This window comes from Engystomops pustulosus, chromosome 2 (assembly GCF_040894005.1).
Source record: "Engystomops pustulosus chromosome 2, aEngPut4.maternal, whole genome shotgun sequence".
NCBI classification, from domain to species: Eukaryota; Metazoa; Chordata; class Amphibia; order Anura; family Leptodactylidae; genus Engystomops; species Engystomops pustulosus.
In genome coordinates this window covers 183,994,714-184,006,882 of record NC_092412.1, presented here as the reverse complement: position 1 = coordinate 184,006,882, position 12,169 = coordinate 183,994,714, and the positions used below count along the sequence as shown (strand labels likewise).

Genomic DNA, 12,169 nt, shown 5'->3' with positions numbered 1-12,169 from the left:
CGGTAACTATCCCATAAGGCAGTGATGGTGAACCTGTGACACACGTGTCAGCACTGACACGCGTAGTCATTTTTGCTGACACGCGGCCGCCCAGCGCCCGCTGTCCGCCCCCCTCCCTGTGTAATGTGCTACCCCTATGTTAATGTCCCGCCCCCGTCCTTGTGTTTCTGTCCCTGTGTAATGTGCTCCCCCTGTGTTAATGTCCCTGTGTAATATGCTGCCCCTGTGTTAATGTCCCGCCCCCGTCCCTGTGTTTCTGCCCCCTGCTTACCTGTCCGGCGCCGCGTTGGTCCGCCCACCTTCTGCAACTCCTCCGGCTCCTCCAGGCTGCAATGCGTGCTGCTCGTCACGTGACTGAGGCGACCTGACGTCAGGTCACATCAGTCACGTGACCCGAGGCGCGCGGTGCAACCTTGAGGAGCCGAGCCGCCGTTATCGTCAGACCTGCAGTAAAGCTACAGGGAAGAAGACATCACTGGGTAAGTATGTAAGTTTATTATTATATTATATTTAAAGGGAGGCCGCTAGGGGTATTTTAGTAGTAAGGGAGGGTTCTAGGGGTAATTTAGTAGTAAAGGGAGGGTGCTAGGGGTATTTTAGTAGTAAAGGGAGGCGGCTAGGGGTATTTTAGTAGTAAAGGGAGGGTGCTAGGGGTATTTTAGTAGTAAAGGGAGGCTGCTAGGGGTATTTTAGTAGTAAAGGGAGGCCGCTAGGGGTATTTTAGTTGTAAAGGGAGGCCGCTAGGGGTATTTTAGTAGTAAAGGGAGGGCGCTAGGGGTATTTTAGTAGTAAAGGGAGGCTGCTAGGGGTATTTTAGTAGTAAAGGGAAGCCGCTAGGGGTATTTTAGTAGTAAAGGCAGGCCGCTAGGGGTATTTTAGTAGTAAAGGGAGGCCGCTAGGGGTATTTTAGTAGTAAAGGGAGGCCGCTAGGGGTATTTTAGTAGTAAAGGGAGGGCGCTAGGGGTATTTTAGTAGTAAAGGCAGGCCGCTAGGGGTATTTTAGTAGTAAAGGCAGGCCGCTAGGGGTATTTTAGTAGTAAAGGGAGGCCGCTAGGGGTATTTTAGTAGTAAAGGGAGGCCGCTAGGGGTATTTTAGTAGTAAAGGGAGGCCGCTAGGGGTATTTTAGTAGTAAAGGGAGGCCGCTAGGGGTATTTTAATAGTAAAGGGAGGCCGCTGCTGGACATGTTATTAATAAGGGGAGGCCGCTGCTGGACATGTTATTAATAAGGGGAGGCCGCTGCTGTATGAAAATGACAAAGGAAAAAGTATCAGAAATGGCAATACAGAGAAATTTAGCTTTTGCTAAGTTTTTAACTTTCTTTTAAAAGGCCATATAGCAAAACCGTATAAATGTTCTGCACGAGCGTTCTAACAAAGACTAAATGTGCTGTATGAATCTTATATTGAAAGCCGTATAGACAAAGTGCATATAACATTTCACATTTTGTTTTCCTGATTTTCCGTACATTTTGTGGAATATTAAATGCAATTTGCCATACAGAAAACGATCCCTCATACATCTCTGTAAAAGGAAAAAAGTTATGGCTTTTGGAAGGGGAGTTAAAAACAGAATTGCAAAAATAAAAAAAAATGTTCTCTAAGGGTTAAAACTAACATGTACCTCATACCAAACATAAAGAAAATATCAAAAACAAAGTTTTTTGGCTCACAAACAATTAACCTTTTTATACCCTTTTTAGATTCCAATGAAAATAGCCTGTCCTGTGCAAAAATAACAACTACATCATCAATTGGAAAATAAGAAAGTTGTGGCTTTCAGAATATCCAGTATATATTTCAGAATTTCTTTTTATATATAAAAATCTTTTAAAAAGAGAAATTTATTGTTCATGAACATGAAAATGAACATTTGGAAATTTCATATTTTTTATAATTTTGCTGCATAAAGTTAGTGGGGGAGATTTATCAGAAGTCTCTTAGAGCAGAACTGTTCTAGTTGCTCATGGCCATTCACAGCTCAACTTTAATTTCCCCACAGCTGCTTCTAAAATTTAAGCTGAGCTCTGATTGGTTTCCATGGGCAACTAGAACAGGTTTACCTCAAACACTTCTGATAAATCTCCCCCATTGTGTGGTCAGAAGAAAGTCACACTTAGAAGCTTGTTCAGAAGGTCCAAGAAGGGCTGAAAAATGAGCTGTCATACTCTGAACTCTGCAGCCTTTATGGAAGCATAAATTCACCAAAAATTACATTACATTAATGTGCACCACTATTATGAGTAGTACATGACATGGTGGGGGGCACTTGTGCCCGATACTATACAGGTATCTGATCTATTGTAAATCATTTTTCCCAGCAAAGCTGTTTACTAAAAACAAATACTGGAAATACTGTACTGTTTTACTGTAAAATAGTTATATTTTGCAACTTCCCTATTATTTCCCATGAAAGAAGACATCTCCTGTTCCCATCACAGTGGAAAGAGAGAGGAAGCTGTACATGGCTTTATGGAAATAAGAAATGTCCATTTTTATTTCATTCCACCTAGGTATGAACGCTTGGAAGAGCAGTTGAATGACCTTACAGAGCTTCATCAAAATGAAATGACATTGCTTAAGCAGGAGCTGGCCAGCATGGAGGAGAAAGTTGCGTATCAGTCGTATGAGCGTGCTAGGGACATTCAGGTACATATATGTGTGACCCTATGTAATGGAATAAGAAATTGGTTCTGCAGAACAACCTCTTCTCTTATAGAAGTTAAAGACATCCCTTTTGCTATGTGTACAAACTGGACTCCTAGGAGAAACATTGAGAGTTCTTCTTCCAGAAATAACAATACAGGCCCTTTTGCCATTCCTCTGTTAGTCTTACTGAATATATTTAAATAAATGGACTCCTGGGTATTACCATTCCTCTTGTCAAAGGGGTGTGTCCTCACACACACCGTCTCGATGAACTGTGCCAGTTGTCAATTTATTTCTTGATATTTTTAGTGTACGGCTTAGTTCACATAGATCAGTGGTGTCCATTCATTGCTTTTATGCAGAATTTTAATTTCATGAAATATCCTTACTGTAATAAAGAGGGCACAGATCGGTCTCTGTAATAGTGGGTTCATGGTTTGTGAAGAAGCACACAGTCCATTCTCTTCCTAATTTCACTTGTGTTTCAAATTGTCATTTCATTTCAGGAAGCCGTGGAGTCTTGTCTTACCCGTATCACAAAGCTGGAGTTACAGCAACAGCAGCAACAGGTTGTTCAGCTAGAAGGGGTGGAAAATGCCAACGCTCGGGCATTGCTGGGCAAGTTCATCAACGTCCTGCTAGCCCTCATGGCTGTTCTCTTAGTTTTTGTTTCTACAGCCGCCAGTTTTATAACTCCACTGGTTAAAACACGTCTCCGCCTTCTGTCCTCCCTGCTTTTTCTCCTCTCCTTGCTCACGCTGTGGAGACACTGGGATTTTGTTACTTACTGTCTGGAACATGTCCTCCTCCCCAGTTGATTCCTTGCCCTCTGTATCTCCAACCTGCATCTTTGTCCCCTTTCTACACATCGAGAGGGAGACTGTCCTTGGCAGAAGGTGATGCCCAGTTCCTTCTATACACATATTTATCTGGATGGATGTGTTTATGCATATATTGATATACCTATATAAAGCTTTTCTTTTTTCATTGGCATTTGTTTGCCTCTTATACCCCCTGATGTGGATGGAAGGGTCACTGGTAAATGAGCTTCGCAGACCATGGAATACCAGTGGTGAAACTGGGCTACACTGAACATGGAGGGTCAGTGGTGAATGTATGTGACAGGTTATTCATCTATAAAAGATGTGAAGAGAATGTTCTGCATCGCTACCACATGGAAGATACAAGCTAATGGATGAGCACATACGCTACATAAGAACGGAAGGCAATACAAATAAGGACAAATTATTTGTGTTCTGTCTGGAAAGTCCAAGCTGGATACATGGAATAGTCATGTATTGTGAGTTTGAGGGATACACTTCTGTGGATTTTCATACAGAAGGCTTCTATAGGTTTATTTATAACTACGTACTAGACCATTGGTGGACATAGACTTATAGGTAGTATAAAGAGCAGGGTAGTATTGGTTTACCCTTCTCTTCTTTTTACCCCACTAGAGTTCCTTCTTTTACAGGAACCATCTTGGGGGTAGGTGCTGTAAGGCCAGCAGTACCAACATCTGTTTACATGGAGGAGGTACATTTTATTTCAGAAGTATTCTAATTGTAAGGCAATAACTTGACATGCCAGCCAGGTCACATTGGCTAGTGCTGTAGTGCACTCTGCAAACACAGAACAGCTGACATAGTGGGTTATGTTCTCTTCATGATTTAGCAGCCTGGCCGTAACGCAAGACGGACAGTATTTCTGGGGAGGCCCATGAATTAAGTTGCATTTCTTGTATTTATTTATCTCTGATTTGCATTTATAAAGAATATTGTATATTTATTTATTTATTGCAGGTCAAAGTGTACTTACATCCTATACATGGAGGCGAGGCAGTCTATAGGCAGTTTTCATCCCTATACATCTGCTTCAGCACACAGTGTCATCACTAGATGCTTGGTCCTTTATGAATAGCCTTTGTAGGACTATGTTACAGATTTATTTGTGGGTTTTTATGGTTTTATTTGCTAGTTTTACTGCAATCCATTAACAAGTGGAAAAGGGTTTCAAACTTGGAGCCAAATACCTGCAAAACAAAATCCACGTCACATGTTTGAGTTTTTATTTCATGTGTTTTAGATTCTATTTTTTACCAGAAGTATTACATGTACATATTTAGAGGTCTTCCCCTTTAAGTTATGTGTACATATCATGAATTTCACTGTCTCTGGCAACATGGAGACATTTTATTTGTGCGTTTTGGTAACATTTGGGACAAAACTTTTCCTTTTTCCCTTGTCCCTTCTACTGTTTCATGTAACAGCGCTACCACAAGGCAAGGTTTGTGACATTCTCTTGCTTCTGTGTGAAAATAAAATTTACACATTTAAATTGGTGTCTGAGTCTTAATAAGGCATGTGCTGATGGAGTTTATGAGAGGTTTTTAGAAAGTTGAATTTATGGGGTTTATATATTATCTCCAATCCGATTCATTCAGAGGGGGGTTGAAGGTCTTCATGGTTTATTTTAGGGGCTTGGGATGAAAGCTCAGGGCAAAGACTTAATGGGGCAGATTTACTTACCTGGTCCATGCGCGATCCAGCGGCGCGTTCCCTGTGGTGGATTCGGGTCCGGCCGGGATTCATTAAGGCAGTTCCTCCGACGTCCTCCAGGTGGCGCTGCTGCGCTGGAGAGCATCGGAACGCACTCAAGTTCACCGGCCTATTCCTAGTAAAGGTAAGTGCAAGCTCCGCAACACATTTTTTTTTAAATGCGGGTTTTCGTTCGGCCACGCCCCCCCCATTTCCGTTGCATGTATGCCAGCGCCGATGCGTCACAATCCAATCGCGTGCGCCAAAATCCCGGGGCAATTCAGGGGAAATCGGCGCAAATCGGAAATATTCGGGTAACACGTCGGGAAAACGCGAATCGGGCCCTTAGTAAATGACCCCCAATATGTAGTTTTCTTTTAAAGACTACAACACATGTGAGATAAACAGGTGGCTCATGAGCTGGAATAGGAAGGGGGGACCACTTGCTGGTCACTTTGTTGTTAGATTCAGGCTCTACATTAGTGGATGGATTTAAGTTGGAGGAATATGGAAACCCCCAGAGTGGGGGGAAAAAAGAACACCTGTGTACCCCACTTCCGGTTTCCAAGTCTCTCCAGCATTTCCAGCTTAGCTCCTGGCCCTACTGGAAGTTCAGGGGGTCAACAGACCGCTTCATCCAATGAATGAGCTTCTCAGATCAGTGGACAATACAGGAAGTGAAGTCCCCTGGAGAATGGAAGTTACTTATTGGATGAAGTGGGTCCTGTGACCCCTAGAACCTATGTCCAGAAGCAGACCTAAATAATGAAAGTAGAGCCAGATTTGGATAATTTCATATAAGAAGTGTAATTCAATGGGAAGCTTACTTCCTATGGATAGACCAAGTCCGTGATCGTGTGATGTCATACAAGGGAACAACTCTGATTGCTCTCTGTATTTAACAAGCAATGCACCTGTGTGACATCACATGACCAGGGACCAGTGTTTATCCACAGGATGTAACAATGAAGTTTCCTGTTCTTGCAAGTAGAGATCTAAACGCAGTTAGAAATTGATACAAAAAGTGTACAGGCATTTCCCGGGTTACGTACAAGATAGGTTCCATAGGTTTGTACTTAAGTTTAATTGGTATGTAAGTCGGATCTGTATATCTTATAATTGTTGCTCAAGACAAAAATGTTTTTTTTGTCCCAGTGACAATTGGATTTTCTGAATTTTTTGCTGTAATGAGACCATGGATAATAATAAAACTTCATTACGGACACCTTACAGCTGATCATTGCAGCCTGGGACTAAAGAAAAGCATTCAGAGAGCTTCACCAGAAGTCACAGTGGGCAGAGGTGTCCGTCTGTAACTATGGGTTGTCTGTAAGTCAGGTGTCCTTAAGAAGGGGACCGCCTGTATTAGGAAATAGAATAACTTTTACACTAACAATTCCAATTATTTTTCATAAATGGACAGCCCCTTTTAAGTCAGTAATACAGACAGGCAACAGGGAGGAACAATTACAAGCTATTATAAAATGTAAGATACCCTGAGGCCTGCATTGTGATAGGTGTTGTTTATTATGCTCAGCAAAATGCAATAAATGTACATAAACTTAATGGCAATTCTTGAAATGTTTTTCTGTTATTGTTATAAAAACCACCAGAGGGCTGGGATAAGAACAGAAAATTGTGTATTTACCCTCCTCCAGCTCACTGTTATTGCAGTGTGGCTCCTGGTCCATTTGTTGCCATTCAGATGGTTAGAACTGTCACTGCTACCGTGACCTCCAACACTTCCAGTCCACTATGGTAATGTCACAGTGTTATATAATATAAACTATTTGTAACGATCATGCTTTCCTGAACCAGTTTCCACTATATTATATCCTTTACCAAGCCTTTATTTGTACTTTCAAGGCATGTTTCGGACAAGTACTGTCATTTTTTTCTTTCAATACAATGAGCCCCACTTTTCACCTTCACACATCATATTTCCTATGGTAATTCTCACTGCTACCATTAGATGGCGACAATACACAATGTAAAAGGCACAGGCCCTGAAATTGATCTAATTGTCAGTTGCAGTAGAACCTAATGTGTATTTACTTCATATCTGCCCTTTTGTGGATCTATGGGGGGCTGCAGACATTGCAATTACCCTCTGCTACCACTTAAGTAGATATTAATATTATAAATTGTACAGGGTGGCTGGAGGCATTGTTAACGATTTATAACAGGGCCTTGCATGGATATAACTACCAGTAGTATAGCAGCTACTGTGCGGCCCAAGGTGTCAGGGGGCCCTGGTGACGGATTAGTCGCACCCATTACTCATGAAGAAAAGATCTGCAGTGTTAATGTTTGCAGTGCTCTCAGCAACATTGTAGGTACTCAATGGGGCAAATTTACTTACCTGGTTCTGTCACGATCCCTGATTCGGATGGTCCAACGAAGATTAAGTCCGGCGCGATTCACGTAGCTCATGCGCCCGAGTTCCTGCATCCGTCGCTTCCCAGCCGAGGTCTGCTGTAGTTCACCTTCTTCTTCCCGGTTCTTGTAAGTGCGTGTCTTGGGACACAATTCGAAATGTTAAATCCTGCGCGTAATCCGAATCCGCTGGGTTGTTCGACGGCCACGCCCCCGATTTGTGTCGCGAGCAAACCGGCGTTGATGCGCCAAAATCCCCTGTTAAATGTGCCGCAAACTAGAAATCGTCGGGAAACCCTACGAGATTGCGCTCCGCGGACCCTTAGTAATTGAGCCCCAATATGGTGCTATTCTCAACTGTCCTGATCCTTCAACTCAGAGCGCCACACACATTGTAGAAAACAAAGGTCTCCCCTGCCATTATCCACAATTGACCACCTGAGTCAACTGACCACCTCAAGCGCTATATTTTGTGTGGGAATAATATTCAACCACAATAAAACTGGAGAAAATAATGTCCACATGTTAAGCAAGTCACACCAGATATCAAGAATCTCCTGGCCATTGTTATCTGCATGTAGGGTAACATATTGCACATAATCCAGCTCACCTGTTGGTGCAAGGTCCGCTGTGTCTGTGGTGACTTGAAATGTGATGCTTTTTATCTTTCTACTGGTGGTGTCATTTTAAGACGAACATGAAATAAAGCTTTCCCGTTTTTACTGCGCTCGTGGAAGTCGAGCTGGACTATCTTCTTGTATTTGGAATCTTAACATCAGATACCCCGTCAAGCCTGTTCCACGGGTGAAATTCCTGATGCCACAGTATGCTCCTCATACTCACCCACCTGATAACTTCCTTCTATAGGAACCCAAGCTGTTTCCATTTCAGATGCATATCAACCCACCATGTGCCCAAGGATTCTGAGAACATCACTGTTGCATATACTACACACAAATATAAGTATCTTCAAGGCACAAAAGTGGGCCAAGTCCCCCTAACAGCAGATTACTACATACCTGCCCTGGTACCCTTCTGAAAACCAACCTCCTCCCCCTCTCCCTCTTGTCCATCTTGGACCAATTTATCTAAATATCCACAGATCTTCTGACAACAGAACATCCAGAGCCTAAATAGCCCCTTGAGGAAAATGTGCCCTGAATTAAAGGAAACCTACCACTTGTAGTGGCAGGTTTCCAATGGCAATACCGGGCACCAGCTCAGGGTGAGCTGGTGCCGGAGCTTATTTTAGTTAGTGTTTTAAACCGCGGTATCGCGGTTTAAAACACTTTTTAAACTTTATAGCCGGCGCAGGCAGGTACGCGCTCGGCGCTTACCGTGCACGCGGCTACATAGGAAGTGAATGAGAGCCGCGTGCACGGTAAGCGCCGAGCGCGTACCTGCCTGCGCCGGCTATAACGTTTAAAAAGTGTTTTAAACCGCCATACCGCGGTTTAAAACACTAACTAAAATAAGCTCCGGCACCAGCTCACCCTGAGCTGGCGCCCGGTATTTCCATCGGAAACCTGCCACTACAAGTGGTAGGTTTCCTTTAAGGGAGATTATCTCATTCACTCAAAGTGCACCAAATCATAAAGGCCTCAACCCCCAGGAAACTTGATGGATTGTGACCCCTAACTGCTCTAGTAACCCAACAACTGTCCATCCTGCTGTCTCTGGACCCACTCTTCCTGAAGCTCCCCTTTAACTCACTCCATTCCCCACATCCATTGTCAATCCGCCTTTTTCATAGTCTTGCAGCTTGGTCTGGCTTTGTTCTTTTACATTCACTAGAAGTAACAAATATAGGAGCAGATTTATAAAAAGTGTCCTAAGGTTAGACAGTGCAGAGTTAGACTTATTCTGCACCAGATTCATATAAGTGTCTGGTGCCGGCTGATAAATCTGTCCTAGTATAAGACTGTCTAGTTGTACTCTCCACCTCCTATTAGTTGCCTTACTTTACGCTAGAAAGTTAGGACACAATTCTGTCCGGTCAGAAGTATTTCTGGTACACTGACCTTTTTTGTGCGTGGCCCACGCCCCCTTTCTTAGGTCACGTCCCTTTTGTTGAGCTTGTCGTAGGAGAGCCAGAAAACTATCTAAAACCCCTTATAAATGTGGTGCAGACAGTTTTTTAGGAAACTACGACAGATTAATAAATCTCCCCCATAATGTGAGGTGTTCTCAGAGCAGCTCTCAAGTCTATCAGAATCCATCTCAGCAGGCAGCCTCGTTAGCGCCACTAAATTTACATACTTGCCAAATCCAAATGTATAGCACATAGTATTTATTTACTTACTTTGTTAATGTAGTGCTGACATATTTCATTATGTGCAGCATGTAAATGTGGCATTAGTCCCATGACACATTATTTGCTATTAGGAAGATCCTGTCAAGTGGTATAATTATTTTGTTTCTCAATTATTCCTCAATATATATGTTTTGTTTTATTATGGTGGTAAGTAAAGGAGGTGATGCAGACAATGGATATTCAAGGATATTCAAGTTTGCCCTGTATTTAGCTCCATCCTTCTTCCAATGAATTCTGAGCAACTTTCCCGTCCTTGCTGAAGCAAAGCCACCACTATGCCTCATGGTGTGGACATCTACTTAGAATGTCGGAAACTGCACCGTGTATAATGCTGGGTACGGCAATTCAAGAAGATTGTGCAACAGAAATCTTGAAAGTGTCGCTTCCCCGCACTGGCCTGACAGAGTTCACCATGTTTTTTGTGCTGCACCTTTAACATACGGAGTGCGACACAATCTGGAAGTTAAATACGACACTCGGTCTGACCGACAGACGGCAAGCCCCCTAATTTGTGTCGCATGGAAGCTACCGCAGCTGCACCACGAAAGGGTCGTGTGTGACACAATAGCGGCGCAGACACTTCTTAAATACCTGTGCATGACGTTTTAGCCTAGAAGAATGTGCGCGGTCCGACAAAAATGCGGCGCAAAGCCCTTAATAAATGTGATCCATTGTGTTTGCAATTTGCAATGACAGTATAATTAAATTGTGACTGTAGGAAATGTTCAAAGGTGTATACTTCTGCAACCCAGTGTATATTAATTTTCCTTGAAGTGTATAAGCCATACCTTCCTGGACAAAACTGATTAAATCGAATCTGTCATCCGTATTCACCATGTTAAAATGCACATGGTCTTGGGTAACAGCCTTGGAAAGAAATGTTACAGCAGTGACTTATAGCAGAAGGGAGGGACTGTGCTTTGTTAAGTGAAGATATCTCACACAGAAGTGCACCAGCGAGATCCACAATCCTGATATATAATAATCCATGTGACACAATACTGCTGCTGGTAACAACACACACAAAGATCAGATATCCTGGACTGCTACCTAACACTGTCTGAGGCTTTATATGCTCAGAACTACTGACAGATACCTTTCACATAATCACAATGGTATTTGAAGTGGCCATCCAATGTACAACACTGTATAATAACAAATATAATAGATGTATAATGTAAAAGCCTTAAGTGTGTTGTACATAAGGTAATACTATACTTGAAGACAGAGAAGATGTTGCACATAATGGACATTAAAACAAATGCAAACAAAAATTGGATTAAAAAATAACTTTTAGCTGATGCTGTGCCAAGTGTCTATGCCAACCAGCTAGCCACCCTCATGTTGTAAACCCTATGTCAACAAAACAGGTGTAACTTAGACTAAGAATTACTTAGTCTACTTTACCAACATGGAGAACAAATCTCATTTCATGTTCTATCCATGATGCTTTTCTTCAATATTTTCAATGGTTGTCCGGCTATTAAATTAGGGATGGCCCCTCTCTTTCTAGAACCCATAGGCACAAGTTAATGGTTTATATTGTGCGCTTAGATCAGCCTTCTGCACGCACGGTTTAGATGGACAAATTACTAATATGCTTCTTTTGTACTGCAATGGCTTTAGTTGTCTATAGTCTTTGCTGCTTACCTGTTTACTTATAAAGTAGAATGTAACATATTAGTATCTGTCATATATAAAGGTCACAACCATAAATAAGTATCCAGATAAGATTCAAAGTGAGATATCACCAGGCCTAGATCCAAAGAGCATTTGAGGTCTAGAAGTTAGAGGTGTGCTTGTGAAGCTTTCTAATCTAATGGTGTGGATCCCAGAAATGTTAGCCTGAGAGCAGAAGAGATGTGGAAAAGTCCATGTTACACCCAGGAACACTTTTGCTTTACAAAGACAACATCAAAACTAAACTCTATTCCTGAACATCTAGACAACCACCAGGAATGTTCTTACCTACACTTCGCAATATAGTTGAAACTAGGGTCAAACCAGATCTAAATTGTTTATCTTGGGTATTATACTGGGGTTTCCTGAGCGCACCAGATACAAATTAGATACATTGGGGCACATTTACTTACCCGGTCCTGTGGCGATTCCCGGTCTAACGAAGATGAAGTCCGGGGCGATTCACCAAGATCGTGCGCCCGAGATCCTGCATGAGTCGCTTCCCTGCTGAGGTCCGTCAGAGTTCACCTTCTTCTTCCTGGTGTATGTGAGTGCATGGCATGTGACACAATTTGAGATTTTAAATCCCGTGCACTGTCCGAATCAAAAGCCCAC

General features: G+C 42.5%; 1 protein-coding gene across 7 annotated transcripts in view; it reads left to right on the top strand.

Annotated features, from left to right (window-relative positions):
• The window catches only part of TMCC2 (transmembrane and coiled-coil domain family 2), a 39,498-nt gene extending 34,514 nt beyond the window's left edge, over positions 1–4,984 (top strand). For all 7 annotated transcript variants that reach the window (XM_072137522.1, XM_072137521.1, XM_072137527.1 and 4 more), the window contains 2 exons: positions 2,512–2,647; positions 3,154–4,984. In XM_072137522.1, the coding sequence (XP_071993623.1) occupies positions 2,512–2,647; positions 3,154–3,465 (448 nt within the window). In that variant the 3' untranslated portion in view covers positions 3,466–4,984. The remainder of the gene's footprint in view (positions 1–2,511; positions 2,648–3,153) is intronic.
• Positions 4,985–12,169: the final 7,185 nt, after the last annotated feature.